The sequence below is a fragment of the Lissotriton vulgaris genome, chromosome 1_1, assembly GCF_964263255.1.
Source record: "Lissotriton vulgaris chromosome 1_1, aLisVul1.2, whole genome shotgun sequence".
Lineage (NCBI taxonomy): Eukaryota > Metazoa > Chordata > Amphibia > Caudata > Salamandridae > Lissotriton > Lissotriton vulgaris.
The window spans coordinates 533,084,689-533,111,923 of NC_141685.1; the positions used below are offsets into that span (position 1 = coordinate 533,084,689).

The 27,235-nt window shown below is 41.8% G+C and overlaps 1 protein-coding gene across 1 annotated transcript in view; it reads right to left on the reverse strand.

Annotated features, from left to right (window-relative positions):
• The window catches only part of LOC147747432 (uncharacterized), a 342,871-nt gene that overhangs the window by 196,915 nt on the left and 118,721 nt on the right, over window positions 1–27,235 (reverse strand). The window contains exons 20-26 of the mRNA XM_086953898.1: window positions 24,385–24,645; window positions 23,191–23,451; window positions 21,235–21,495; window positions 16,727–16,987; window positions 14,443–14,706; window positions 12,534–12,794; window positions 3,107–3,367 (exon numbers count right to left, since the gene is read on the reverse strand). Coding sequence (XP_086810024.1) covers window positions 3,107–3,367; window positions 12,534–12,794; window positions 14,443–14,706; window positions 16,727–16,987; window positions 21,235–21,495; window positions 23,191–23,451; window positions 24,385–24,645 — 1,830 coding nt within the window. The remainder of the gene's footprint in view (window positions 1–3,106; window positions 3,368–12,533; window positions 12,795–14,442; window positions 14,707–16,726; window positions 16,988–21,234; window positions 21,496–23,190; window positions 23,452–24,384; window positions 24,646–27,235) is intronic.

Here is a 27,235-nt window from a genome sequence, read left to right on the forward strand (position 1 = left end):
ATATCTAACCATACAATGGACACCCGAGTTCCTATCAGTCACTCCTATGGCAGGCCTTGACAATCCTGAAGGCAGAGTGCGTGGGCTCGTGTGAACTAGGTTCTGGCCCGAGCCGAGCCCGGTTGCAGCTTGCGGAACCAAGACCCAATGGCTGTTCCATGATAACGCATACCACATCGGTAACTTCGGTGTCGCGTTATCAAGACATGTCGAGTAAGGTGTCATACGAATCGGGATGCTGCCCTCTCGCCAATTCTGGCGGCGAGGTTAGCATTCCGCCCTTCTAGAGGGACACGACATGTACGTAACTGTGAACCCCGGTTAAAGTTAACGAAAGCCTCAGCTCCACAAAATGGATGCTGCCACCACAGACACGAGTCTGACCTCCTGCTGCTGGGAGTCCTTCCAGCGAGGAGCGCTTGGACAAAGGGTTTCCTGTCGAGGGCGGTGTTCGCACCGTCCCAGACAGGGTTTGTGTATTCTGGGTAGGTAGGGCTTTTGCGAGAAGGTGACTGCGGAGTGGCACCCCGGTGCTCACTACGCATCTGCCGGTTAGAACCAGTTCCAGGGACACCAGCCCTGGCCTGGGGAAAGTCCGGCAGAGGAGAGGGGTGTAACTACCCCCCTTCCTGGTCCCACCCTTAGGGCAGGACCTAGTCATGTACCCACCCCTTTCTTTAGAATAAAGGCCGGAGCGGGGACCCTTCCAAATTAGATCATCTTTGAATCAAGAACTACTTTCTACGAAAGGACATTCGAGACTCTTCTCAAGATTTCTCCCTTGTGACTAAGGAGTAGTCACCCTGCATCAGCGGGCACCATCTAAGAACTCTGCGGTTTGCTGTAAGTCCTTCCTCAAGGAATCCGACGGCCCAGCTCGACGAGAACCGGCTTCCCTGGCACCTCTGACCTCTACCCACGTCATCAGCTCAGCTGTGATCTGTGGGTGCGACGAGACCTCGAGGGACCGGCCATCATCAAAACCTGCACGCTTTCTTAACCAGCACGACCATCGAAGCCATTCCCTGGTGAGTGCTCTGGGGTCCGAGAAGCCCCGACCCTGAGATGCTCCAGCACCGAAGTGCAGTCTCCCAGCATCTCCACGATCTGCGTGGGGCCCTTCTGCTCGCTGCTCAACACGTTGTCCGGTCACTAGCCGCTGGCTTGTGTCCTCCTGTGACGACATCCGATAACCAACGCTGCTGGTCTGGTTGCTCCAGATCGGCCCCTGCTCCCTTTTCCGAGAGGAGCACCCCGGACCCTCCTGGTCCATTCAAGACGCCATCTTAGGCCTACCACGTGGCCCTGAGACCTGCCAAGGCTTGTTGCCCCAATCCTGGGCCCAGCGACGCCGACAGCATCATCCTTCGTGGGACAGCTCGCACCTCCATCCTGGTCGCCGACAACGCCTCCTGGTCCGTGAGACTGCAGAGCCTAGCGTCGCCCACTCACCTGGTCGAGGTGACGGCCAACCGGTGCCCTCCTGGTACCCTCTGACTACTGGCTAGTAGTACGAACTTGGTCCCCTCTGCTTTCAGGTATCACCGATCACTGATCCAGGCTTGGATCTCTACGAACTATTCATCACTGGTCGCCGGCCAGCAACTCCTTTTCTTCCGGCTCCTGGCTCGTCAGCGAAGACCCCCGACGCCTGTAAGACTTGTGCAGCCGCAGCCCTCGTGGCTAGGTAACTCGGCATTTCGGTGCCTGCATAGCCTCTTTACTCTAGGGTCCTGAGTCCCTCGCTTCCGACTTGCCTTATCGGGTCCGCCCGAGACCTCTAAACTTTCCGTGTCCTCGGACACTTGTTTTAATTGTGCACTTGAAGTATTTTCCTAAGAGATTTGGTTTGTGCTTAATACCCTGTCCTCATAAAGAGTACAGGGCTGTTGTGAATCTTAATAAATATCCTGTTTATTTTCATAACACTTGTGTGGTGTCCTTTCACTTGGTGTTCAAGGGGTACATGTGTGGTAAACAGCTGGCTTAACACGCCCTCTCGAGTCTTTAGCCTTAGACTGCTCGTATCCACGCTACTAGGATAGCTGGTATGTTTCTTCTGATGATATAATTTGGGTTTATAATGGACTGGCTTGACGGTGTCCAATGTTCTCTTCTGATTGTTTCTTACATTGCGTGTATAGTTAATCGCCCGTGAGAGAGAGAAAGGGAGTGAGGAAGAGAGGCAGAGAGAGCGAGAGAGAGAGCTGGGGTCTTGTGTGCATGTGTTTGAGTGCTGAGGTTCACATGAAGAATCTGCTCTGAGCTTGTACTGTGGAGAACCCACCCACAACGCCTGGAATGCCAGTGAGATCTCGGATCCAGCGAGAGTTAACAGCCCCATCCTGTTCTATGCCTGTGGATGACGTTTATAGTTCAGGTGATGTCTCAGGAACTAACAGATCCTACATTGTCTTTCTAGTAGATTGATACTTGTATAGCGCACTACTCACCCGCAAGGGTCTCAAGGCGCTTGTACGAATACCGCTGTGGAACCCATCCTGGCTTTCCCTGTGAGGCGTCCACTCCTTGCCACCCCCAAGGTGGAGGCCAGGCATCCTTAGCGTTGTGGGGGCCGTTGTGGAGATTAAGCAAGCTATTGCCCAGAGTTGCAGAGTGGGACCCATGACTAGAATAGGCACTGAGGCGAGAATTATCAGGTCCGTGGAATTTTGAGCCCAAGACCCGCCAAGGCGGGGAATTGAACTCTGGTCCCGGGCCAGACCTCTGCATCAGGGTCTGCCGCTCTAATCATTGAGCCACACTTCTAGAGATCTTTAGATGCTGTTCAGCTTGGGCCTTCCCTTGAGGTGCGCCCTGCTGTTATAGGGCAAGAAAGAAATTGGTGGGTGCTCACAGATCTTCCCGGAAGGGCACATGCATTAGAGATGATAGAGAAGGATGGAACTGACAAATAGTCTTTCTCTTTGAGGCTACTACCAGCCGGCCACTCATCAAAGGAAACCCCATTCCCAGAGACCAGACTCTGCCCACCACCCTTCCATTGACACTATGCTGATCTGAGCACTAACAGACACATGACAATAGAGCTCTCAGAAATACTACTATTAAATGATCTCACTCTTTGAAATACTCATGGGCTCACCTGTTTGAAGTGATACAGGGTCGCTGGTAGACTGGCTACATGTTTCACTGACTGCTGTGACTGTAAAGTTATATATCTGGCCACACTGCAGAGCAGGGATTTCACAGTTGGTGTCCAGTGTGCTGCATGAGTAGCTTTCTCCATTGGGTCCGGTCACGTTGGATACATAACTGTCAGCTCCAGCAGCAGGATCCCAAGAAACGTGCGCCAGATTGGTTTCACATTCTATTCGCACCTCCACATTTTGAGGGATGCATGGCTCTACGAGAGAAAAACAGATCACATATATAATACTGATTTGTATCAATATGCAGTGCTGTCTCCTTAAACCATGATTTCATTCATACAAAACAATTCCTCAATATACAAAAGAATTCAGTTTCTTGTTTTTTTTGTGTGCCAAACTCCAGCTGCATTTTACTGCCAGTCTACACCTTTATGCTGTATCCTATCTGTGTGCAGCCACCCAACCAGTAACTATTGTTGTTTGTTCATGAGTTCATTGGGCAACCATTAGACCACCTTCTGCAGTGCCAGATGTGCTTCAGGGTTGATAAAGGTGGAAGTCATCATTTGTACTCAGATGCAGAACTCCCTTTATAAGATACCCATAAGGCACCCCTTACCATTCTTCAGTTGCTGCAGGCCACTCACACATCTTTCAAATTGAATAAAAAAATAGTAAGTTAAAAATGTATAGCTAGTTGGACAAAACACTAAGATGGGACCGGTTCTCTTATGACCACTATCCATTTTGTTTAAAGCTGAAATGCACTTATCTTTGTATGAAAATAATATAGACACATATTTGTAAAATAAACTCTTTAACGAGATTTGCAGCTAACAGCATTTCCAGAGTTAAATGCAGTCAATGTTTAGGTCGAGCCTGAGTCAGCACACAAGCGCTGCTCTAGGCTAGATGTGTGGTAATTCACTACTGAGGAAAGCCCCGCCCACTGCCCCTCCCATTTTTTCATTGGCTTGTGTCTTTTGTCCTTTGTAAATGCTGTCTTCTGGTTGATTATGAGGGTTGTTTGTCCCTCCTTACTATGGCCATGTTCTCATTTGACCCCTCACATGGTTACTGGCCCCTTTACTTCGAGCGACACACGGTACAGTCCGTGTTATTTAGACTGTGAGCACTATTTTTTTTCTGTGCCTTCTCACTCCCGGTGTCTGTGCCTTCTCGCCCCCTGCGTGCCCTCTCGTTGGCCCCTTCCTACTACCTTTTTAGAATAAGGCTCATGAAAGATAATCTCCTTTTCATAAAACAAATAATCAACTTATTGGCTACATATCTGATATATTCTTACAAGGAAAAACGACATTGTGTCTCAGAAGGGTTTGCAACCACATTCTTTGGGCATTCAATGAATTTCGTCATAGCAACGACCTTGGCTAGTAACATTGTTTCATCATTACAGTTGAAAATGCTAACAATACATTTTCCATTGAATAGGGGCCCATACCTAAATTTGAAATGAGCAAGCTTCGAATTCCCAGGTTTGGAATGGATGATCTTGAAAAGTAAAACACGTTTTCCCAATATAAACATTGCAATTAGGAATTGGGAATCCTTTTGTACAGTTACCAGCTTTTGTGCAGAAAGTCTAGCCTTGACTGTATACTCAAATAAAATATTTGACTGTTGATCGATAATAATTTATCATTTTATCCAGTTACCATTGAGGGGAGTGTAAGAAATGTGTCTTTCTTGTATGGTCACCCTAGATTTCTTACCTTTTTGCCAAACCCTATTTTTGCTGGCTGTAGAACTCTGTGCACTTTACCCCTGCTAACCAGTAGTAAAGGGCCTGTGCCTGTACTCCCCCCTTTAAACCTGGTTGAATTTGCATAACCCGAATTGAGATGTTTACCCTACCTACAAGTCCCTAGTATATGGGACAAAGTGTACCAAAAGCTTGTCATTTAAATGTCACAAGCGGACTGCAGCACGTATTGTACCATCCACTACAGTGGCAGTATAGACCATGGTTTCAAGCCTGCCATGGTAGTCTGAGTAGAACAGTTTAAAAACTGTAATTGGAACCATCAAAATAAACCCTTTTCACAGGACTAAACCTTCCTTTCAAAAATGAATGTCACACATACGTAGTCGTAAGACATCGTGCATGGTATTTAAAAGTAGGACATGAAGAAATGTAATGTAATACTTGTCCTTATAATGACTAGCACCTAATAACTATTATCGCTGTAGCTAGGCTTGCTGTTCCATTGAGAAACATTGGGAAGCACTATTGTATTGAGTAATGCTCTCTTCCTCTGGAAAACAGCCAGAAATGTCATTCTTGGATTAAAGTTACATTTTCTCTGCCTTAAGCCTCTAAAGCCTAGGCTAATTACTATTAGCCTCCAGCTGCAGCCCTCTGAGAGCTCAAGCCCTGAATGAGGTGTGAAAACTGCTCCCAGAGCAGAGACAAATGCTTGGGTGTGGGGATGTGTTTTTGCCCCTATGGAAGGATGACTATTTGGGTAGTGCCCAGGAACTTAATTATCTTGAAAGTTTCCTCCCCAGACACAAGCAGATGTCAGATTGCACCTGGGCAGACCCCTTCCTTTGTTCCCTACGTCAGGCAGACTCCTCCAATCCCAGTGTAAAGGGAGCTGCCCCAGAACTGGTTTGCGGTGACCTCAGAAGAGGGTTTGCTCTTTTCCTTGGGCACACTTCTGTGATGGGCATAAAGGCTCCGCTCAAGAGTAGAGGCAATTTACCATCTTGGAATTAGCAGTGAGGGCACTGTGGGATTGTTTGTAGTAGAGCACACTGGAAATATTGAAAAAGTGGGTAGGGTAATGCATAGGAATGTTTACACCATTGGCTAGGCAAGAGCTTAAAAGTGGCATCCCCAGTACCCACAACATCACTGGACCTGAGGAAGATCAGGAAAAGACTGAACCTGATGTCTGGGAGCTCAGAAGAACAAAGAAGGACTGATTTTGCTCTCTCTTTCAACCAAGGAAAAGAAGTGAACTGTAAGGTAATAAAGTGGACCCCCTCTTCAACCTACAGGGATACAAGAGGCCTTTCCTGCAACTGCCCAGCTGACTAGTTTTAAGTGGACCTACCATGGACCCTGCTTTTGCCCTCTGCTGGTATTAGTCCTTACTCTCAAGTGCTATTCATGAGCTCCTGGAACTATTGGCCATGTCTAGCTGGACTTCTCCTACCACCCCAGAAAACCTGGGAGTTTGAAACCTTTTAGCTCCAATGACCTTCAGAGCTCCAAGATAAATCTGCCAATCCGACAGTAATGTGTTGTCAATGGACTAGAGATTCAAGTTTCTATCGCTCTGCACTTTTCCGTAGCATCAAATCCGATTCAGTGGGACATTACAGAGAAGGTATCGGAACTCATGGAGCCCTCTCTGCCTATAGACTGCTGCCCTGTCCTGCTGAAGATTTTTGAGTTTCATTTCCTAAGTCCCAAGGTATAAATTCAGAGTGGCTTGAACTTTGTTTTTGTTCCCGACCCGCATTCCATTGGGGTTGACCTCAAATCGTGCTTAGCTCCGGGTCTACCAGGAAGAGTTGACCTTGGTTGGTGCTTATCGCTTTTTATTGATATTTTTATTTAGATAAAACTTAAAGAATTGCTATTTCTGGTTTTCATTATTGGATTTTTGCCTTTTGGTACTATTTAATTTATTAAAATCAGTTTTCTTTGTGCTGGATTTCGACCATATGGAGCTTCTTAAATACTGTAGGCATTGGTCTAAGTTAGGACTGCCTGCTCTGTGCCTTAGCTGTCAAGGGATTGAGGTCAGGTTAATCTAGTGACTTCAAGAGTTCACCCTGACACGCACTGTGCTTATTATTTGAGGTGGGCCATCCCACCTCTTAACTAATAACCCCATTTCCTGAAGAGGGGTCATGAAAGTACATTAAACATCTGAAAAAGCAAACATTTTAGATTTCTATAAACAGAAGTCCATTTTATTCCATCATATAACATCACGCTGGCTTGGTTTTGCAAATAGCCGAATTGTTATTACATTTAATTATATTAGTCAATGCAAGGCCTACATTAATTTCAAGATATCTGAAATGTTCCATTCTATAGAACCGATGAGATGTAATTCAAATGACAAATTGAATATTATGTTAGAATAAATGTTTACATCCCGGATTTGTCCCAAAAAATTCCAGACAGGAGACCTAAATAACACGTCTGCATACTGGATTTTTGTTCTGGTATATTCCTTATAATTATATTTCAAATAATTATACGGCTCCATTATTCCTTTGACAAATGGTTAACTATTAATAGATAAGTCCAAGTCTGCCTTGTGCCATGGTCAATATATATAATTTTTGCATCTTATGATTGGCTGTGAACTTCTTGACCAGGTCAAGGCCTGCCCATAAAAACTGCCCAGTGACCTTGCTCTGTATCGAACAGTCTATAGGTTATACCAATGGGCTCAGTCAAAAGCCTTACCAGCATCAAGACTAACAACAGAAAAGTGCCAATCCCTCAACGCTGAATAAATACAATGGTTTAAAAGAAAATGTATTTGGGTAGCAATATTTCGGTACTTAATGAGAGACATGCTATATGACTGGCCAAAATGTTCACAATCTGAAATAAAAATGTTATTTGGACTGCAATAATGGCATTGTGTAGGTCTTTCCTCTTTTTAGTCATCATATCTTAGTGAGTCTCGTCTTACCCCTATGAGGCTAGTTCAAAATACAGTATTTATTTACCTGCCCCTAAGTCACTGATCAGAGGTTTGTCGTCTTCCTTTTTTGTTGAGGCAACTCTATATGGCACAGGGGGAAGACCACTCATGTTGATGATGATGAGGTGTTTATTTATTTAATGAAGTTAAAGTTACATTGAAATCTGTTTCTTGGTCTCTTTCTTTCTTTCTGGTAAGTTTGCATACTGTCTCAGCAATCTCCTTAGAGTAAAGTTGGAGGCACATTGGCAGTTCCTCACATTCTAGTCTTGGTCTTTGCTAGCTGGGTTTGCCATCTGCCCCTCAAATAAGAATACCTTTCAATACCTGAAAATTCCTTGTTTGTTATCACGGAGGCGCCACACCACTTTCAGAGAAAATGAAGGTTGAAAAAATGTGGGCTACATATTTCTATTAGGTTCAAAATGTCCTTTGTCTGTTTTTTTAACAGTTTTTCTTGAATCCATCTTGAACTCTAGAAGTCTTTAGCCTACACATTATATCATCTGATGAGACAAGTTTGCTGTAGAGTGAGTGACTATGTGCAGAGGATGTGGGGTTGTTCCTATCACAATAAACACACTTTCCTCCTTACAAGTCATCATGTTCTCCTCAGCAGGTGCCCAAAAAGAATAAAATACAAGCTAGAATGGTTTTGCAGCTAATGTTATATAGGAATAGTCTGTCCCTGAAGCTGAATCAATGAGCAATTTAAACACCCTCCAGGTAGTGTACGTGTGTCCACATACTGGAAAATTATCTTCGCTCCTTATTTTGGTTGTGGGTTTGAGCTGAGAGCCATGTTGTTAAATCACAATCGTAGTCACACTCTGGCATACAGGAAAATAGACACAACAGTATCTGGTTGAAAGTGATGTCATGGGTTTGGGTATCTAGTCAGAGAAGGAGGAGTTGTGCAGTGTGGAGCTGGACTACTGCAGAAGGTTGCTCACTCTTGCTAACATCATGCATCAGTGAGACAACACTACGGATTACTGTGCTGATATACTATACCGGGGCTCCTGCATAAAGTGAGCCACACTCATGGCTCAATGTTTTCAGAACATAGAACAGTGAGATACTTTGAGTTTTTGGCAACAGCAGAAAACAGTGTTGCAACCAAAAGAAGGGCAAGCAGTAACTTATCACTGAAGCACCTTTCAGCAGCATCAATGTAATCAACTTTGCAGGGCCTAAGTAAAGGCTTCTTGACAGGAGATGTCCTATGGGCCACATGTAACCCTTTGGAAATGGTGGAAGCTCATATAGTCTTGCGGGTCATTATTGTGGCTCGCCTCTGGAATATAGTACCAACAATATGTTGTAGTGAAGTGGTGGGTCCCTGTGTACCCTGACGTCATCGTCACCTTGGCAATGTGCAATCAGGTGACAAGAACAGGGTCTATTCCTATTAGAAATCAATCACCAATGTGCATGTAGGAAACTATAACATTGGTTGCAGCCAATGTTAGAACACATATTATGCTCTGTATCCTCTTCTTGAACACTCATGTGAAGTTGTTGTTTGAGTGTGAATCATGGGACTCGGGTAGCAGGACAGCCTCGGGAGGGGTGACCAGCAGCCTTGGTCGTATCCCCTGCTGTGTTACAATTTCCAGTGGTGGAATCTAGTTTTTAAAAACAATCAACAAACTACCCCTTGTTTCTAAGGCCACTGCGCATGGACGATCTTATTCCATGAATTGCCCCAATGATTTTTTTCAAATATAAAATACAACTACTTTTTAAATTTAATAGAAATAACAATTGTGTGGCTAATTTGTCAGTGCTTCTTAGAAGTGTCACTAACAAATTCACTATGTATATGAAAATCCATTATAGGTTTATTGTCAAGATACCCCCTTCAGCACTGGAAGGCTGCCAGCTCAAAAGTCTCAACTCCTAGCTAAAAAGCCTCCACTAATTTAAACTTTCCCTGTCAGAAGGCCAAAATACACTTTAACGGAGTTAATTCTGGTCTAAGTGTGCAAACTCCTTAAAATATCCGGTAAACAAACCAGAAAGGCCCATCTACCAATTAAATGCAAACCTGCACACAGAATTTGCAGGTGCAGATTTCACAATAGTGGCTGAATATGTGATAAAAGCAACTCAATGTCATAATTCCTGTGTAATTGTGGTCTCTTTATTGCCACTATCCTTCTTCAAGCTAGGGAAGTGAGGAAGATCCACCTCTTTATGTGATGCAGTAAATAGTCCATCGCCCTCCGAGAAGACAGCATCACCCACCTCTGATTCTAGTTCTTGCCTTCAACATTGTACAGTTCTCCAGTAACTTTTGTATAGGTGCGTACCGTCCAAATTACATTCATACGCATTATTTGAATATCGTGACGCCAGACAGTTCCCTACTTCTATCCTGTCTGGTTTGGCCCATCACCCAGTGCCTATGATGCTGTTCAACAATTACGTCCCTTCACAAGGAAATAACAAATGTAAAGCACTACTGACAGACGGACACCGACTTGACACAAAAGACTGATCGTTTCCTTTGCAGGAGAACAAAGAGGAATATGCAACTGATTTAGTGATTTAATGTACTTGTATAGATTTTTATTTTCTGCTATAGATAAAGCAATAGTACTATAAAGAAGTTTGGGCCAGATATTCGAAGCAATTTTACAGTCGCAGACACCCAGCAAAAATGCTTTTCTAAATATTTTAATTATGATTCTGCAAACTTTTACCTGCTTCTAAAAAGGGATTACTTCCTTGTACAGATTTGGGGGCATATTATCAAGCTTGGGCGATAAAATTATCGCTGCTTTATCAGCAGAAAACTGCCGATAAAGCGGCGATAATGGGCTTGATAATATGTTCTATGGAATTCCAATCGAAGCCCATGTTAGATGTCTTCACATCTAACATGGGCTTCGATTGGAGATAATGGGCTTGATAATATGTTCTATGGAATTCCAATCGAAGCCCATGTTAGATGTCTTCACATCTAACATGGGCTTCGATTTGAATTCGATAGAGCATATTATCAAGCCCATTATCTCCGCTTTATCTGCAGTTTTCTGCCGATAAAACGGCAATAATTTTATAGCCCAGGTTTTTGATAATATGCCCCTAAGTGTATAGAAGGGCCATTTGTTGGCATCCCTTCCAAATACTGACTCGGTATGCAATGTGTTAATGTTTTGCAACCGAAATCCGGTTGCAAAACAAAGAACATTTTCGGACTTCTAAGTTGAGGTGGTAATGCATTTGCAGCAGGAGAGGAGTCCTGTTTGGACTACTTCCTCTTTCAGAATGTAAACAAAAGTTTGCTGTGGAGTAGATAATGGTCCAGGGAACGAACTCCAGCTCTCACACAAACTTCTTAAATAGCAGAAAACGTTTTTAAACACTTTTCTTTAAGGACATTGTCTCAATTTAAAAAAACAGTTTACTCTACTGAAATTTGATCAGAGATATGGTAGTTTGCTGACCCTAGCAGGCCACCATCCCTGTGATGCACTACATGACAATCTGAGATCCCCATCTGTGTATGAGACAACAACTGCTATTTTCCTTAACCACAGTTTGGTTGTATGTTGTTCTTGAAAAACTCAATAAAAAAATAAATATCGGAATTTAGCAAACCAACCTATTAGTACATATGTTAATTCATTCACTTCTTTACTAATTGCAAAACTACTGGTTGCAAAGTGTCACCAGATATTTGTAACTAGTTATTGCTCCATTGGCACTTTGTTCACTACTAGTAAAAATTCTGATTTGTTCCACTGAAATAGCAATTTGTAGAACCTTCTTCTCCTGTTTCACTCTAAGCAAAGCACAACTGTTTAATAAATCCTAAACAAAACAATCAATGGAAATTATTGAATTAACCTCGATGACTGGTAAAATTTCAGGGGCAATTCCATTCCATCATTTTTTGAGTTGTCAGTGCCAATACACATTGGTACTATCCGTAAGTAAATCAATCTAGTATGCCTAATTTTACCTTGATCTACTGTAGTCTGGAACATTGTCAATTCCTCTCTTTGTACAAACAAAAATAAACATGGTGTATCTAACTGTTAACTGGGTGTCTACATACAAGAGAGGTCTTCAACCACTTTATGCTACCCCTTTTGTGGAGTCAAGCCACTGAAAACTAAACAACAATATGCTCTAAAAATTATTGTTGAACATGTAAAATTATTGGCATCAGGCTAAAATGTTGTAGATGGGTTTGGTTGCATTTTCTTTGTAAAGAAATTGCTAAATACTAATATTAGGTAGTTTTTTTCACAGATTCTCAATAAATATATGTGATGTAAAAAGTTTCAAGTGTAAAGGGTGCGTTTTGAAAGGAAGGTCTCAAAAATGTGCTTTGTGTGCCTTTTATTCTTGCAACAAACCCAGTATATAAGATATGCAATGGAGCTGAAATGTTCCAGGGACCTTAGGAGGCAGATATATACGTGTGGTTCAAAAATATCAATTTTTTAAGTTTGACCTGCACATATACGACTCCACAAAATCGACCTACACTATAACATCAAGTTAAGTAGATGCTGAGTTAGAATAGAATGACATCAGCTGTCATACCGAGAACATCTGTTGAATTTGCACTATTTTCCCTTAGAAATCTGTTTTGTCCTGGATTATGATACTGTTCATTAGAGGAATCAGTAAAGCTCCACCATTTTGAAGCAAAATCTGAATTCGCTGTTCTCATGTCCCAATGGAAACGCGGATGAATGCTTACCTGTTTGGAAGAGGATGTTGATGCTGGTCATCCCGCTGCACATGTCATTCAACGCAGTGACGTTTGCGCTGTACGTCCGGCCACACGCCAACCCTTCGATGTCACAGGCCGTGGAAGTGGTGTTGCATGAGAACTCCTCGTTGTCTGGGCCTCTCACATTTGTGATGTACGTCACAGCTCCCTCAGTAGCATGCCAGGACAAGGTTGCAAGGCTATTGTCACAATTGACCTCCGCCGCCAGATTTCCAGTTTGACACGGAGCTGGGTAGGAAAAGTAGATACATACTGATCAAATACTTTGGAAAAAAATTGTTTAGAACTTCTCAAGTTTTGCATCTCGCTGCATCACTGTGCTGTAAACTGACAAACAGACGTACTGGTTCATGATTAGCCAAACCCTTAAGGAGCATCATTTGCAGGACGCTAGCCTGGACTTGATCTATCTGGGGTTTAGAAGAAGAGTTCCTTCTGTTCACAACTGGGCCTTTAAAGCTAAGCCCTTATTTAGCTATTTCTATATATAGTGAACGGTCCATGTCACTGTTACCGACCACAGTGTGTTAAAATCCTGCAAGGCTGTCTGCCAGAATATCGAGTGTACAAATATTGTCGCATAGACTATAGCCAACTATCACAATATAAGGAAGGTACATTTATACTATTCTTAACTTGTAATATTGTCAAGGTATGTAGATGTGGAGTTAAGAATCTATACTTCCTTTTACATGGGTACCCTCATGATTTTTTGGCTGCGATATGTTTGTCGAACGATATTTAATATATGATATTCAGGCAGAATGCAATCTTGAGTGTTCAGGGAGATTTTAAAATCACACCACAATGGCCTGTCAGCAAGGTCAAAAATTGCACAAAGTCTCTTCCACTGATGACAACGAATATTACTGGGCCGGTGGTCCTCCCATCTACCACTATGATTTTAATAAAACTATGTAACTGAAAACTTATATTAGGTACAACTTCAATTACTCTTCTGATAATAGTATAATTGAATCACCTCCTCTACTGAAACCCATGAGCCTGACAGATATTGATATTTTACACTGCTATCTCCTTCTTTCTCAGCCCATTCAGGTGCTCTCACTGGCTCTGTGAGAAGTTCTTTTAGAATCTTCATCCCAAAACATGTTTGTTGCCCGGGCGCTGCTATGAGAGTCACCAACAGGGCTCTTAAGCGGAACCATAAAAGGTACTGTCACTTGAAATACAACATGCATTACTAAACACAGAACTGATCAAGATTTCTTGGTGACGTTTTTTAAGACAGTGTATATCTTATTTCCGAACACTATTTTTTATTTTCTTCTCACATTTGTATGCTTGGGACATAGAATTTGTCAAAGCTCAGATATAAGTCACACATTGACATGTGTGACTTAAATCTGAGCTGTGCATGTATGTGACACCCAAAGCGAGAAGAAGGAAATCCTAAAAAAAGAACCTGGAAAAAGCACATACGAATGCAAAAATAAAGTAAAAACCTATTCGATTAATTGTGAGCATAAGTGTAAAGTCTGCGCTGACATATGATGGATGCACTTAATGTAATGTGTCAAGCTGCTCTGTAAACTGCTTAGTTACAGTATCTCTATGTCACATGTTTCAGCCTTCTTCTATTCAGAGAGCAAAGCCTTTATATGAGGAAACTTACAATGCTTCCAGGGTGTCTGGAAGCAAGCCATCCCTCGAATCTCACAATTGTTCGGAGCCAATATATTGGATTTGTCTAAAAATATCCTGCCCTGGACATACACATTCTTCATTCCTTGGTAAACCTGTTTGTTAAGGAAGTGACATCTTTAGCTTTTTGGATTAGTGTATAACCCTCCTCTTACTTGGTATGGCAGACAATGTCAACTTTAGTTGTTGTTCCAATTACACATAGCCTTACCTGTGTACATTACCGGGGAAGCACTTGTCTTGCTGCTGCATTGCTCACTGTGGGCTTCAAGGGAGACATTGTAGGCCTGGCCACACTGCAGGCCGCCGATGCTGCAGGAAGTATCTGTTACATTGCACCAGTGCAGCTGCCCATCAGGAGCAGTCAGGGTTGAAGTGTAGCTCAGGGCTCCAGCAGTATCCCCCCAGGAAACTCTCGCAATGTTTTGTTCACACTCCACTACCTTGGCTGCCACAATGACTGGAGTGCAGGGAGCTATAAAGAAATAAATAAATGTGAATGCACACTTCACTTTCTCATGTTCTAGAACTCTGGGATGCTCCTGAGTGTTTGTCAATATTCCAGGAGTAATCACAGCGGCTAGAACGGCTGACTCCTGAGCGCGGGGCCCACAGGTTTGAACCCCGCCGCCGCCGGCAACTCAGCTCAGCACCATGTGACTCTGGGCAATAGCTCACTCTATCTCCTCGACGACTCCCAGGTCCTTGAAACCTCAAGGGGTGATATTTTCACACTTTACAAAAAGGAATTACATTAGTACACTGATAATCATTCTCAAGTTGCAGTACGCAATCCTTGAAAGGGCGTTCTACCAGTGAATCAAGTTTTTTTTTATTGCCATGCAATAACATTGATTTTGTCCAGGATATTGTCCACTAACATATCATCAAGGTAAATATTTATAGGGAAGTATAGATTCAATATTCTTAACTCAACATCTACTTACCTTGAATATATATATATATAAATATATACGTAGACAGGGAGATAAGAATATCTATACTTCCCTATACATACTGACCATAACGATATGTTGGTGAGCGATATTCTATGCTTGCAGATCAATAAAAGAAATGCTCAGTATTACGACATGCTACTGACAACGGGTGATATAAACAAGGATATAAAAATAAATTCAAAGGCAAACCTCTACATCACACTTGTAAACATATGTGTATTCTTGTCTCTACATAGGTCTCTTATGATATAATGATTCCAGTCACCAGCAGGGTATCTAGTGAATGCTTTTATGGAATAATAAATGAAGGGAGGATGTAGAACCCTGAAAAATAGCTCTGTGTAGGGGGGGTGCAGTCACTCAAAAGCCTGCAAATGTGGGAGGGCCACACCACCACTTAAACCATATAGTCAGCTACTTCTAATTTCCAATTTTTTAAGAGTAGTTTAAATGTATATGCCCATTCCAAAGTTGTAGTCAGTATTGTGTTTACATTCAAATTGCAATGGGGTAGTTTGAGCAGAGTCTCCTGCACAAAAAGCCCAGCAGGGTGTTAGACAGGAAAGTCTTGGCCAGTGCAGATAACAGGCCTACCGCGGCCTCCTGCATATGGTGTTTGGTGGCTATTATGCAAAGGGTGTTAGATAAAACATAATAATAATGAGTATTATTCCTCTGTGTTATTGTGTAGATATAATTTTTATGCCATAAAGCCAGTGCTTAATTTGTAAATAAATAAGTGCACACACACAAATGTATATAATATATGCAAATATAAATATGTAGACACATATATATACAAATATATTTATATATATATATATATAATAAGTACGTAGTATATAAAATGTTTCGATGTACACCTTATAAACTGCTACATTCAATGATCAATAATGAAAATATATTTTAAAATAATTAACATTGTAACTCAGACAAAACATGAGGGTACTATTTTAAAACACAATGAAAACTTCTCATAATCTACTCAGTTTCCACTGCCCAGGCGCACTTTAAATATATCATATTAACGCATGGTGAGGAATGTTTTTAGGAACTTGTTCTTTTCAGGAGCTTGTAGCAGTAGATACCAATATTTTCATGTATATTTTCACCCTTTTGTGCAGGAAAGTGAATGATTCTATGAGAAAAGTTAATATTCTTTTTCTTTATTGTAATGCTATGATCTTGCCAGGCAGCTGTAAGGGAATACAGTGTAGTGATAGGTGAGATGCTGCTGCACTGATGCTTTCCTGAGGTATTACCTATGAATTTTTAGTCCTAGGAAGATATTGTCCCGATCGGAGCCAATAAGCCATGAATCTCCTTGGTAGATATTGAACAGCTAGGATCCAATCAAATGTAGCATTTTTTGGTAGAGTACTGCTGTCTAATTTATGACTCTGGTGTACCTATTAAGCACAGGCTGCTTTGTTCTTTTCTTGACCGGGTCAGTTGGTACTTTAGGTGGAATAAGAGCAATAGAGCAATGACATACAACATTATAGCAACAGAAGTCTAGAATAAAACCAAGCTTACCAGACTGGAACATAGCCACTTCGCTGGGTGCGCTACTGCACGCGTCACTAAATGCAGTGATTGCTACAGCATACTCCTGGCCGCACTGCAGGCCGTAGATGACACATGTTGTAGTTGTTGTGTTGCACGAGTAATAATCCTCTGCAGATCCAGTCACATTGGAGATATAGTTCAGAGCTCCACGTGTATTGCCCCATGTTAGCGTGGCAGTGTTAAAATCGCAGTCGATCACTGAATTTACTGCCTGAGGTATACAAGGTGCTGCACAGAGCATAAAACATTAACAGTATTGAAAGAAGTTAGACATGCAAGCTTCTTAATTCTGAACATATTAAAATACATTACATTATCCAACTAGAAAAAACACTAGCTCCACCAGTGGACGAGTATGCCAAAAATATTTATTTATTAATTATACGTTTGAGAGATGTTTAGAGTGCTCACTACTACAAAATCAATTTTAATTCAGTATTTTTTCCATATTAATCTGCATTCTCCACTTCTAACAGGAGTGTTCCGAATCTGGCTCACATGTCTAGTCCTCTTTCTAGTTTAATGTGCATATACATTCCTCTTTTTAGTTGTGCATATTTTTGAAATGTAAGACTATTGAATTTTACACCCTTGACCAAAGGTCTGCAGTGCACTGATGATCAATGGAAACATCACAGTTTTCCTAAGCAGCAAAATAAATGCAATTATATGATAAACTGAGTGACAGGCAAATACATGCACTAATGACTGATCATTGCAATTAATATATTGACATTTATTGAGTGCTGGGGAGCCTGTGACACAAAGCAATTGTTGTACCTAATCTGATAGAATTACTAGGAAGGTGACACATTGGAGGAGAAATTGCACCTCATTGTGTACCAGTGCAGCTTTTCATGCTGTTTGGGAACTAAAAGAGAGGTGATGAGCTTGTGACTGTTGCAGCACAATATAACATTACTTGACCTCACTGTAGAGAATGGGTGGGCAGTCGTGTGCAGGGCCGGACTAGCTACCGGGCAGTTTGGAATGCTACTGAGCTGGGGGCTGATTTCGTTGATGGGGACCTGCGTGTAATAAACGAAATTCGTTTTGCTTTCATTATTTCGAAGCACACTCCATGAACGAGTAAAATCAGCCAGCAGCTCGGCAGCATTCCAAACTGCCCGGTAGTCAATCCGGCCCTGGTCGTGTGTCAGAGGAAGGACACTGCAGTCACTTTTCAATGCATTTGGGAGCCCCTAGATACTATCAGGGGGTCAATTTAAGCACAGTGATATTCTGAGGAGTAGTGAGGTTGGACTTCCTACAGTGCATGTAGCTAGGAAGAAGGTGTGGGATGACAATCCCAGGAAAATGAAGAGAACCTGTATGTCACATTTTCCTTGGGCCTTCAGGAACATCTCTTTTTAATGCAAGAGGTAACAAAGACACAGCCCAGAGGAAAATACATCTTCAAAGACATGCTCACATGGACACCGTGGTATCATAGTGCCAGATCCATCAGAGCCTTCTCCCAGAGGCAGTTCTGGGGATGTTTCAGTGATAGCACTGAAAAGGAGTACCCCTGCACAAATCCTGGAATTAATTGTGTAAGATTTTGGACCCTCAAATTTAGTAATTCAATAAGTGCTTGGTTAAAACACAGTTTCAAAGAAATCCTGAGCTTACCCACTGGTAGTTATGACCTAAAGCAACAGGATTTTCCACAGAGAAATGTGTGGTAAGTATTGCAGCAGCACTAAAATAATAATTAAGTCAGAAAACTTAACAATAAATTAAGGATACAATTTAGTGAAAAGGAGAAATATTTCATAAATCACACCAAAAACTGGAAACAGAGTTATGAATTAATAACATTTTTAATCAAAAAGCACTAGGCAAACAAAAAAACCAATACAATCGTTGGCCACAATTTTGTCGAACCAAAGAGGGATTTCAGGCCGACAACAAGGAATCCTTTAGTTTTGGTGCCAAAAGTTTTGAGCATGGCACAGCTGGATTCATTTTATGCTGTTGTCGCTTCACTGCTGGTGTAACTTTGCCACACTGTCCGAGTGCCAAGGTTTACCTCAAAAACATCCAGTTGGGTAAGGCTGAACACTACAGCTGCGTAGGTCTCCACAAGGCTAGACACCTTCACTGTAATGTTCGATTCTTTTTCTTCCCGGTAAAACGCTCTGAGCAGGACACATCTGGAAATGTTGCCCACTTAATCTGTCCATTCCCTGGATAGCCTTGGCACCTAGTTCCAGTCCTCTGGAGCTTCAAAAATGACTAAATCCCACTATACAGTAGGTATTTGAAAAGGTTTTCCTCATCTCTACCACAGCTCTCTCTGTCTTCCAGGGAGGGGACCTAGGGCTCATTTGTCACTTCAGGGCACCAGCATACTCCACTATGGTCCACTGCCATTAGGGCAACTGTTCTCTCCTCTCTGGTATCAATTGTTCAGCTGTTTCTGTCCCTGATGCCAACAGGATGCCAGCCACCTGACCCTTGGCGATAACTTCCAGTCTCCGTATAATATTAATGAGCAGGTCACACCTCATTCCTCCATTCAGGCAGATTCAGACAAAACTTCCTTCTTCTGTGTCTTCAAAAGGTCCAGTTGCACAGTGGTGTCCAGAGAAGCGGGTTTGAGAAGCCAGTTTTGTAATGACCCTTGCTAATGATAGATAACAACCTTTAACTAAGTACTCAAAATAAATTTGACAACACAGCTTGCCTGCTTTGTTAGCAGTTTCTCTTTGCTTTCCTGTAAAGTATCCTGGAATTCATTCTCTGCTGTACGGACTTCCAAAATTACTATACCATTTGCCAGTATCCACAGTACTTAACATAAACCTAGGGCCTGCCTTGTCGAAACGAAGATCCTCCCCTGTCAAACCTTCTGACTGGTCATGGAACAGCAAACCAAACACCCTAACAATATACAGAGACCGGATGGCTAGGAAGATCCGAGTTACACAGCTTTCCTCACATTGGGCGCTAGTTAGCGTCAACGTGTTCTGAAGAATTTCAAGGCCTCATTTGGGACCTATGTGATACCATCTGTATTCCTGGCAAATTCCAGTAAGTGGGCAATGATTACGTCTCCTATTACCTTTTGGTAGAGCAAGTTCTGTTGTCTCTGGTCAGGAATGAATTTCACAAGTTTCACACTACATCAAAGGGGTCTTCATTGTCAGACGGGAAGCCCCAAACAGCTGAATTAGTTAATGCAAAAGCTTCCAGGCAGGACTGAGTGGGTTTTTATAAAGTCCCCTGGATTCAACATTTAGCTTCACCACTTAACTATATGTTTTATAAATATTAAAAGTAAACTTTCAATGAACACTGTAGTACTTTCCTAACCCGAATCGTCAGAAATCTACTGGCAATCATAATTAGTCATCCTCCATACAAGATGCCTACTGTGTCAGATGAACAAAGCATTTTTGAGCGCAACCAATACGATTTGGAGAACCAGGTCGTGTGTGAAGGAAAAAATGCATTTTGGGAAGCACAGACACCAAACTTCAAATCTACAGAATCACAGTTTGTGTTGGCAAATCGGTATTTGGAAGGGGTGTGTTTGGCCATCCTTTCCAAATGCAGATTCCAAGTAGTATTTGTTAATGTTTTGTGACCAAATTAAGGTCACAGAACTTTAATTAATTTCCTGATGTCTTAAAGGTAGTGGCAACCATTTGCAAATGTGTAGGGGTCCCTATGAGAATGTTAAAAAAAATTTTTTTTAAGAGAAAGCAGTTGTCCCCAGACCACTGGCTACTCTTAAAAAATTATGTTTAAAAATTTCATTTTTTGGGGGAGAAACACATCCCGTTTTCCTTTAAGGAAGATTGACTGCATTTTAAAGAAAAAACACTGCTTTATTCAAAAGCAATCACAGTTATGATGGTCTGCTGACCCCAGCAGGAGACCATTCCTGCAATACCTATTATTCCGAGCGGGCCACAAACAGCAACCTAACTCATTAATTTATGCATGAAGTAGGTCAATTTGCGACCCGGGACGAATCACTAATTTAAAGTTTAGTACATTAAGAATAGTGATTATAAAATAGCAATTCAGTAAAAATCGCTATTTGGAAATCATTATTGTATATTTTCATACATCTCCCCCTTAGACCCTCATTCCAATAATCTCTAAAATTCAGATTTCTGCAGAAGTTCGTAAATGTGCGGCAGTGCCACAATTTATGGACTTTGTGCAGATACATCTCCTTGAGTGGAACCTGGTACAAACAGCATTGTAAATGGCCTGGATTGTGGGAAAACGTTCATAAACCTTTGTGGAACCACCAATTTACATTGTAGTTCCTCATTCCTGAGGTATCATATTCATGTGGTAATTCCTCATTCTAAAATGACTGAAAACCTGTATTTTTGGTAAATCCCAAATAATTCGTAACAGAGACATTATTATGTGTCCCACTTTCAGGATGCTGAACTATCACAGTACTGTAATATATCTCTCAGATTCCAGTCCTGAAATGTGAGTCCACTTACCGGTTTCGAAAGTGGCCTCCCTGCTGACTGCACCTGTGCATACTGCATTGGAGGCAATGACGGTCATGGTATACGTCGTACCACACGTCAGGTTACCGATGGAGCAGTTGGTTGTTGTTGTGTTGCAGGAGTGTTTCTCTTCCCCTGGTGCAGTCACAGAGGCCTCATAATTCTCAGCTCCAGAAGCAGCTGTCCAGGACAAGGCCGCCATATTTGTTGCGCAGTCAATAACCGGGTTCAGATTAGTTGGGATACACGGAGCTGAAAAAGAGAGACACGACCTCAGCAGGAATAAAATATGGTATTTCCAACCTCTATCATCATACTCACATACATCAGAGAAATTCACACCAATGGAAAACATGTCAGCCTATGACCTGGATAGTACCTATAAGGCATTTTACACAGGTTGTAAAGAAACACTGTAAAAAGTTCCTAAAACTGACGCCAGGTGCCATATTAAAGAATTTGAACAGGTACAAAAAACATATTACCACATTTTATAACATTTTTGGTAATTGAGTAATATGTAAAGGGTTCACAAGTTTTTGCAAAAATAAAGCAAATTGTTACTGCACCATTTTCTCTGTGTTTATATAATCAATGTCACTTTCCTCTGCATTCACAGTCCAATGCTCAGATTGTTCTACTTTTATTTGGGGTTTCTAAGAGGGAGGCCTCTGAATACTCGAGGTACACAGACCAAACACAGCTAGGAAGAAGTGTATGTTGTATGTGTTTGCATATGTGGCCTGTATGGTACATGCATTGTGAGTATATATAACCAGAGTAAAGGAGGCCTGTGGGATCCATTATCCCTGGCCTATCTGTTTGAACAAGATGGAGGTGGAGTTATTTTCCCAGAGGAAGCATAATTGTGACATTTCTGATGCTGGAGGGAGGGACCTAGACACTGAAGTGGGGAGAGAGGACACAAGGATGCTTTCAAAATTCATTTAGTCATTTTGCTACTCAAAACAATATCACATGCCAACACTGGAAGGTAATATGGAGACAGTATCAAATGGTCAATACTCAAAGGTGATGTGAGGACTACAACAAAGAACAGAACACCCCTTCATGCCTCTGTTGTGGGTAGCTCTCCAAGCTGGAGAGCATAACTCTATTCAAAGGCTGTTCCAGGAGAGCAGCCTGGAAAGGATACTTGGAAGAAGAACTACAGGAAACCACTTTTGAAACTGACCCTGCTTGCAGTGTATTCCTTGAAAAAAAAGTCTGATAGATGTTCTTCAGTTCTATGGTGAGGATATGTGTTTTTATTTGTTGTGTCAATGCATATGTTATAGCCTGCTAAGACAGTGATGTGTGGGTGGTCAAGAATAATGCTATCTACTGTGTTAACAAATTCATCTACAAATAAGGAGCTGACTATTGTTATTTGCAGGCTCGTCTGAAGAAGAGACTGATGTTGCACACGTGGCGGCAATGGATGCGGAGGGTCTCACAACCAGAGATTATGATATTTTGTGTCTTTCAGTGTTTATGTTCTCCTTTGGGAAAGTTTAATATCTCCCTCCTTGTGGTTGGGATTGTTAGAAAGAATTACTTTGTGTGTTTATGGGAGAAGCAAGTCAGAGATTTCCTTGCAGTGCATGGATGGCAAGTAGGTGCAGTAGTATGCAGATGAGGGGGTTTATGAGATGAGATATACTGGGCTAGTGAGCCTGAAGTGGGCTTGTCTGCAATAGTGTGCCAGACATGCAGGTATTGTTTGAGCCCAGTGTCCTGTGAAGTTGTGAGCAGTGCACTAGTGATTGCCATGGGTGGAGGTCAATATTTGAATGTTTCAGTGGTTTCTATGGGTTTGGATTGCTGAGACAATAATAGCTCCCTTGCTTACCTTGACCTGCCTGCGGATATTAATAATGACATTAAAAAGGTAATACTGCTGCAAAGGAAGATCACCAATACTGCAATGCTTGGTAGAATGCTTACCAGTTTGGAAGGTGTGGATTGCGCTGGTCATCCCACTGCACAAGTCGTTGAAGGCAGTCACGGTCGCACTGTATTCCTGCCCGCATGCCAGGCCCTCAATACTACAGTTTGTTCCAGTGGTGTTGCAGGAAATATACTCATCGTCAGGCCCAGTCACATATGAGACATAGTTAAGTGCTCCCACAGCAGCACTCCATGACAGGAAAGCAGTGCCAGTTTCACAGTTCGATGTCACCTCCAAATTCTGAGGTTCACAGGGAGCTGGAGGACAGAAGTTCAAGTCAACCATTAAGCAGCATACTTTTACAAAAGAATAATCTCAATATTAGTATTTTTTTTTTACAATTTTATATCACATGCATGTGTTTCCCTTCATAGTATCCAATAGAGAGTTACATTTTTTCGATGATGTAGCACACTTTAGTATTGCCTTCAGGGTGTTTATGTTGCAGCCAGGCAAGTCTCAGAGAATCCCTACTAGGAAACCTCCCTCTCTTCACTAGTGAGTAGAAAAAATGTAGGTGGATCTATTGGCAAGTGTGATTTGCATTTGCACTAAACCCTTTTTTGGAGTATTTATTTACATCTCAACACTAGTCGTCAAATGCAACAGATGAAGTATAAATTGGCTTAGAATAAATTTAACTTTTGTTACCCATTTCAACCCAAATGATGATAAACAATACAAAATTAAGGGGCTTATTTACAAGTCCCATGCACTGCTGGCACGTCACTTTTTCCCATTATTAAACCGGCGGGGCGAGGTTCTTGTAAATATGCCCCTAAATGTTTAATTTGAACAAGGTAATATAAAAACACTTGACGTGTACTACTCATGCCCAAACATCCTTAAGAAGACACTGGTTATGAGAGACAAAGTTAGAGGTAACTGCAGGCAGAGAGGGAGGGATGTTTAGATAAAGAAATAGAATAGACTGTGACCAAATAGAGAGAAAGTTGAGTTTTGCAGGGTGCCCTGTGGAAGCTAGGAGTCCTGCACAATTGCCCAATTCACCCTTGCCTTAAAACGCCTCTTCTTCACCCCACTATTTGAATAATATATGCACTCTTTATGGAGACTGGCCAGACCAGACCATGTTGATAGGATGGTGTTCATGCTGACATGGTGAGGAAACATTGGTTCTTCCATTTTGTCCAGCCATTACACTTACTATTGTCATCCATTGCACCTACCGGTCAGAAGCTCAGCAATGGCTTCGCCTGAGCTGCTGCACTCCAGCCCCAGTCCTTTGAGGTTGATGGTGTATGCCGTGCCACACACGAGGCCCTGGATGTCGCAGGATGTATCTGATGTGGTGCAGGCGTGCAGATCTCCACTGGATCCATTCACAAGGGTGGAATAATTCACAGCTCCACGCGTATGTGGCCAGGTTAGCAATGCGCTATCAGCTGAGCAGTTCAGCAGTGATTCCACAAGATCAGGAGTGCAGGGAACTGCGCATGGAAAATATTTCAGAATTACAAACAAAAAAACAGCCATCCTGACACATCACTGACACTTACACTCTTAGAATCAATAACTGCACGACAAGCAAACGATATGTCCTCTAAATTGACCTGTGCTGCTTCCTCCATCAGATATTTGGACAAAACAATGTTCCTTTACAGTTTTCTATCAGGAACAATCACTAAGAAAGCCAAAAGGTCTGGCTTGTTTTAAGTATATACTTTTTCTGCTGTGCTAACAATTTATTTTTGTGTGATAGGTCTATGTAGATGTACACAGATGCAGATTTTTTTACACAAATTTATTTTTTATGTATATGCAAAAACAGGGTGTGTTGACAAAATAAGGGGGTAAGACATTGTCCCAGCACATAGGTGGTTAATTAGTTTATATCATACGTCGAAGGTGTATAGCATAAACATACTGGTATTTTACTTTGTGCGGTCAAAGATGCAATCTGTCTGACATAAAAAAAAAGAGAAATCTTATAAAATGAAACAAGGAAAGGTAACTTCGACAGGCCTATTCCTGGTGTGTAGATGACTTGAGTGAGGGCATCTCATAGTGTGCGGTTGGTGAAAGCGTGCTTGGTAGCTTGTTCATACTGTGGCACAGACACAGACGTATAAGCGCAGAGAACCCCACACGAGCACACTGGTGGATGGGATAGTTGTCTGAGTACATGGATGGATGCTTGGATGCCAGCATTCAGGAAAGGATGAATGGGTGGCCTTAGGTGGATAGAAGAATTCATTGGGGGTAGGCGCATATCTAGATATATGAATGAACATTTTAGTCAGGAGAAAACTAAAAGGTCCTTGGTTGTAACTTTAAAACAGGTGACGGCAAAATCAATAGGTTTCGCCTATGAAAGCGCTATTGGCTTTGTCAATGTTTTTTACATTTTTCATACCAACAGGGATATAGTGTGCTCTAAAGCTTTCAAAGAGGCGAGGCCCAAAAGAAAATCGACACCAAGGTACTTTTGGATACACGCTCAGTTTATAGATGAGGACTCCAATATGGAAAAATGACACTGATACTGATACTCAGAGAGGTTTTATCAATTGTGTTTGTCAAATCTGCTTTAATGTATACTTCATACTAAACTCATTTGGAGGGGTATGCCTCAAAATCCACTCCCTTACACCCTTAAACTTGTAATTGTGTTTACACGCAATATCGAAAACCAAAAATATTGTGGGACAAAATATTTTATGAAGAATATTGGGGACATAAATATTGTGAAGTGTATATACATACTCAGGGTACATAGATGGGGAGTTTGCATTTGGATTTACCTTGGTCCTCGATACTTTTGACACGATATTCTGTCCACACGATATTTTGGGTTTCGATATTCTGTCACTGAATCCACCGTTATTGAATAATTTATAAGTCAGGCTTTAAATTATACTATTTCCCTAAAAAAAGGTCCAAATATTCCCTACCAGCCATATTGGTTCTCAAAAATGCTATTCATCCAACCCTCTTTAACACTAACTATTTTCCAATAAGTCAAGTGGAAAAACAAATTACTAGAAGATATCCTTTCAAGCTTATATTTAAAGTTCTTGCATCACTTTTCAAAGATTTCCACAGTGGGATTTCCAATTACCATACTCTGCCAAGTAATTTGTAATGCCTTTCGATTATCCCCATCGGTTCAGACTGGAAAAGTTGAGAGACATTCCCTTCCTAAAGTTCCTGTTTCCATGATAACAAGGTATAGGAAAAAAACATACAAGGATCAAAGAGCCTCACATTTAATAATGTCAGGTTCACAAATGGACCCACAAGCACATATTCTTACACCAATCTTCATTACTTTGACTCAGGCCAGTTAGTCCACTCCTGTAAGGTCACAGGTTGTAATTCAGAGATTCCGATATGGACTCCAAATTTCCATATCCCTCAATACTTCATAATCTTAATTAAACACGTGCTTTTCATAGCATGAGAAAGTTGTGTGAAAAAGCCGTTCTTTTCAAACTTTCAGTTGCACGAGGCACAAAATCTGTTCTTTATGGCAGGTTGTCTGAAATTGTAAATTGCATAAATGAGGTACAGTAAATGAGCAGTTTTGGGGATTTCACTTTTATTTCTCAGTAGACTTACTCCTGAAATTATGCTTGTGAGTGAGTTTAAGAGAGGAAATTAGCTATTCGCGGGAAAAAATTTGTGTTAAAAAGCGTGTTTTTCAAAATTCAGTCGGTTTCAGCCCTGGGCTACTTTAGCTTCAACCTGAGTATCCAAAATCTTTGGGAGACAATAATAGATAGCATAAATCTACATCACCCTCTGGGCCAGGGTGAAAACCAAAATCAACCATGGCCTAACCGGTCCCTAATTATTGTAGGCTGTGACTAGAATGGAGCTGCTGGGACAGAGTTGGCGGATGACAGCGAATCCTGATCTGAAAGCAGCCCGAGCATGCAGTCTATTGGAGAACCACAACAAAAGACTGGCCAGTCCGGTCTGATTATCCTTCAAGCTTCTGTGACCTGACAAATCCAATCACAGAGCCAGGAAGGTTCCCTCTAAGAGCATTTTGGGCCTGATTCACAAAGGTAATTT